The sequence below is a fragment of the Octopus bimaculoides genome, chromosome 12 (genome assembly GCF_001194135.2).
Source record: "Octopus bimaculoides isolate UCB-OBI-ISO-001 chromosome 12, ASM119413v2, whole genome shotgun sequence".
Classification (NCBI taxonomy): domain Eukaryota; kingdom Metazoa; phylum Mollusca; class Cephalopoda; order Octopoda; family Octopodidae; genus Octopus; species Octopus bimaculoides.
In genome coordinates this window covers 9,166,749-9,168,699 of record NC_068992.1, presented here as the reverse complement: position 1 = coordinate 9,168,699, position 1,951 = coordinate 9,166,749, and the positions used below count along the sequence as shown (strand labels likewise).

General features: G+C 41.8%; 1 protein-coding gene across 1 annotated transcript in view; it reads right to left on the bottom strand.

Annotated features, from left to right (window-relative positions):
* LOC106876764 (DNA repair protein complementing XP-A cells homolog) overlaps nucleotides 1-1,915 on the bottom strand; it is a 10,611-nt gene extending 8,696 nt beyond the window's left edge. The window contains exon 1 of the mRNA XM_014925453.2: nucleotides 1,577-1,915. Within this exon, the coding sequence (XP_014780939.1) occupies nucleotides 1,577-1,601 (25 nt within the window). The 5' untranslated portion in view covers nucleotides 1,602-1,915. The remainder of the gene's footprint in view (nucleotides 1-1,576) is intronic.
* Between the last annotated feature and the right edge of the window lie 36 nt (nucleotides 1,916-1,951).

The following is a 1,951-nucleotide window of genomic DNA, read 5'->3' as shown; positions in this document are numbered from 1 at the left end:
CTATCTCCCTAACCCTAACCCTAACCCTATCCCTAACCCGCGTGTGCAAATGAATACGTGTTTAGGGTTAGGGTTAGGATTAGGAATAGGGTTAGGGTTAGGATCGACCACTCACGACTAGCTAGCGCGGACGCGCGACTGCGCGTTTGGGTCCGCGCTGCTTTAGTAGTACCTTGTACCTGTAATTCAAAAAGCCTTGTCGCACATTATCTCACGTTTATTCTGCCCGAGAATTACGTTAATGGAACACATGTCTGTGAGATACTCACCTTAATTCAGGTGCAAGTAATTCTGTTCATTGAATGACTGATGGAAACCCACCCCCACCCCCACCGGTGATTGTTTACATATTTAACATGTATATATATGATATATCAGCGAACGTAAATGGTTGGGAGGGATGCACGCGTTTTACTTCCGCCACAGGCAATACAAAACCACATAAAAATACAAATCCAACACCGAGAAAGGAAAAACGGTAATTTTTCAGATTAACACCCGCACTAGGGTGTTAGGGTTAGTGTTTAGGGCTACGGTTACGGTTAGGGACGGAATTCCCTAACCCAAACACTAAAACCCTAACCCTAACTCTAAAACCCTAAACGTAACCGTAACCCTAGCCCTGACCCTAAAACCCTAACCCTAACACCCTAATGAAGATCATGCGGGTGTTCATCTGAAAAATTACTGGAAAAACATCAATTCAACGCTCAGTGCATCAATCGGTGGCTTACCACAAGGTTCAATGGAACCTACTGAAGCAAGCCAACACGCTCGCGGCATTATCACAGGCAATGGCGAGACTAAGGCATTAGAATAGCCAAGCACCCTCACGGGCATCATTTGGCACCTCGCTTAGACGAGCCGCCAACGATGACAAGAACTTCGCTGTCAGAGGCCCAATTCCGCCAAACGTCTCAAAAGACACATGTTGGAAGAAATGGTTCACTGACAAATCCCGACATTTAAGGATTTTGTTCCGTTTGGCCACGGAAGTACTGACCCCTCACATCTCCCATGATGTTTATATTATTTTTCAAGCAATTCTAAGTTGTTTCCCTTCGCTTAAAGAACACCAGAAATTTTATAACAACAAAATTAGAATTTTATTACATAAATGTCAAATCATATAAATAAATAAATACAGACAAGGATCACAACACTATTTTTAGCTTCTGTAAAAAGCCGTGGTGGATTCAAACAGTAATTAATATAATATTATACACAATGTTAAAATGATTACATATATATATAGTGTGTGTGTGTATGTTATTCGGAGTTGTTGAGGTAGGCAAGTTCCTGGTAAGCCAACGGCAAAACAGAATATACATTTTGCCGGACAAACGATTATGGATAAATATTTATTTTATTCACTATCAGACTTAGAGTACGGCAATCCTTCGATTGTATTCATTCATACAGCCTTCCATCGTGACTTAGATTAAGGGACTGAAAAAGAAAGTGAAAGACGTTCTCTCCTCACACCAGCACTCTCTAGATCAATACCGAAGGAATGCCACTAAACTGAACGAAGTAGACGAGAGACTATAAAACATTGTTAATGTTGTTTACATACCGATCGGGGAGACAGAAGATGCCATCTCGACAATATTTCAACGACTCGCTCAAACACCACTCTCCTAATAAAGGTGGATGTCACAATCGCTAATAATGTTATTCGTTTTTAGGGCGGTGAGCTGGCAGAATTGTGAGCGCGCCGGGCGAAATGCTTGGCATATTTTGTCTGGCGGTTCTGGGTTCAAATTCCGCTGAGGTCGACTTTGCCTTTCATCCTTTCGGGTCAATTAATTAAGTACCAGTTACGCACTGAGGTCGATGTGATCAACTTAATCCCTTTGTCTGTCCTTGTTTGTCCCCTCTATGATTAGCCCCCTGTGGGCTATAATGAAATAAATATTATCCCTTTTTTCTAGTATAATCTCATTCATGA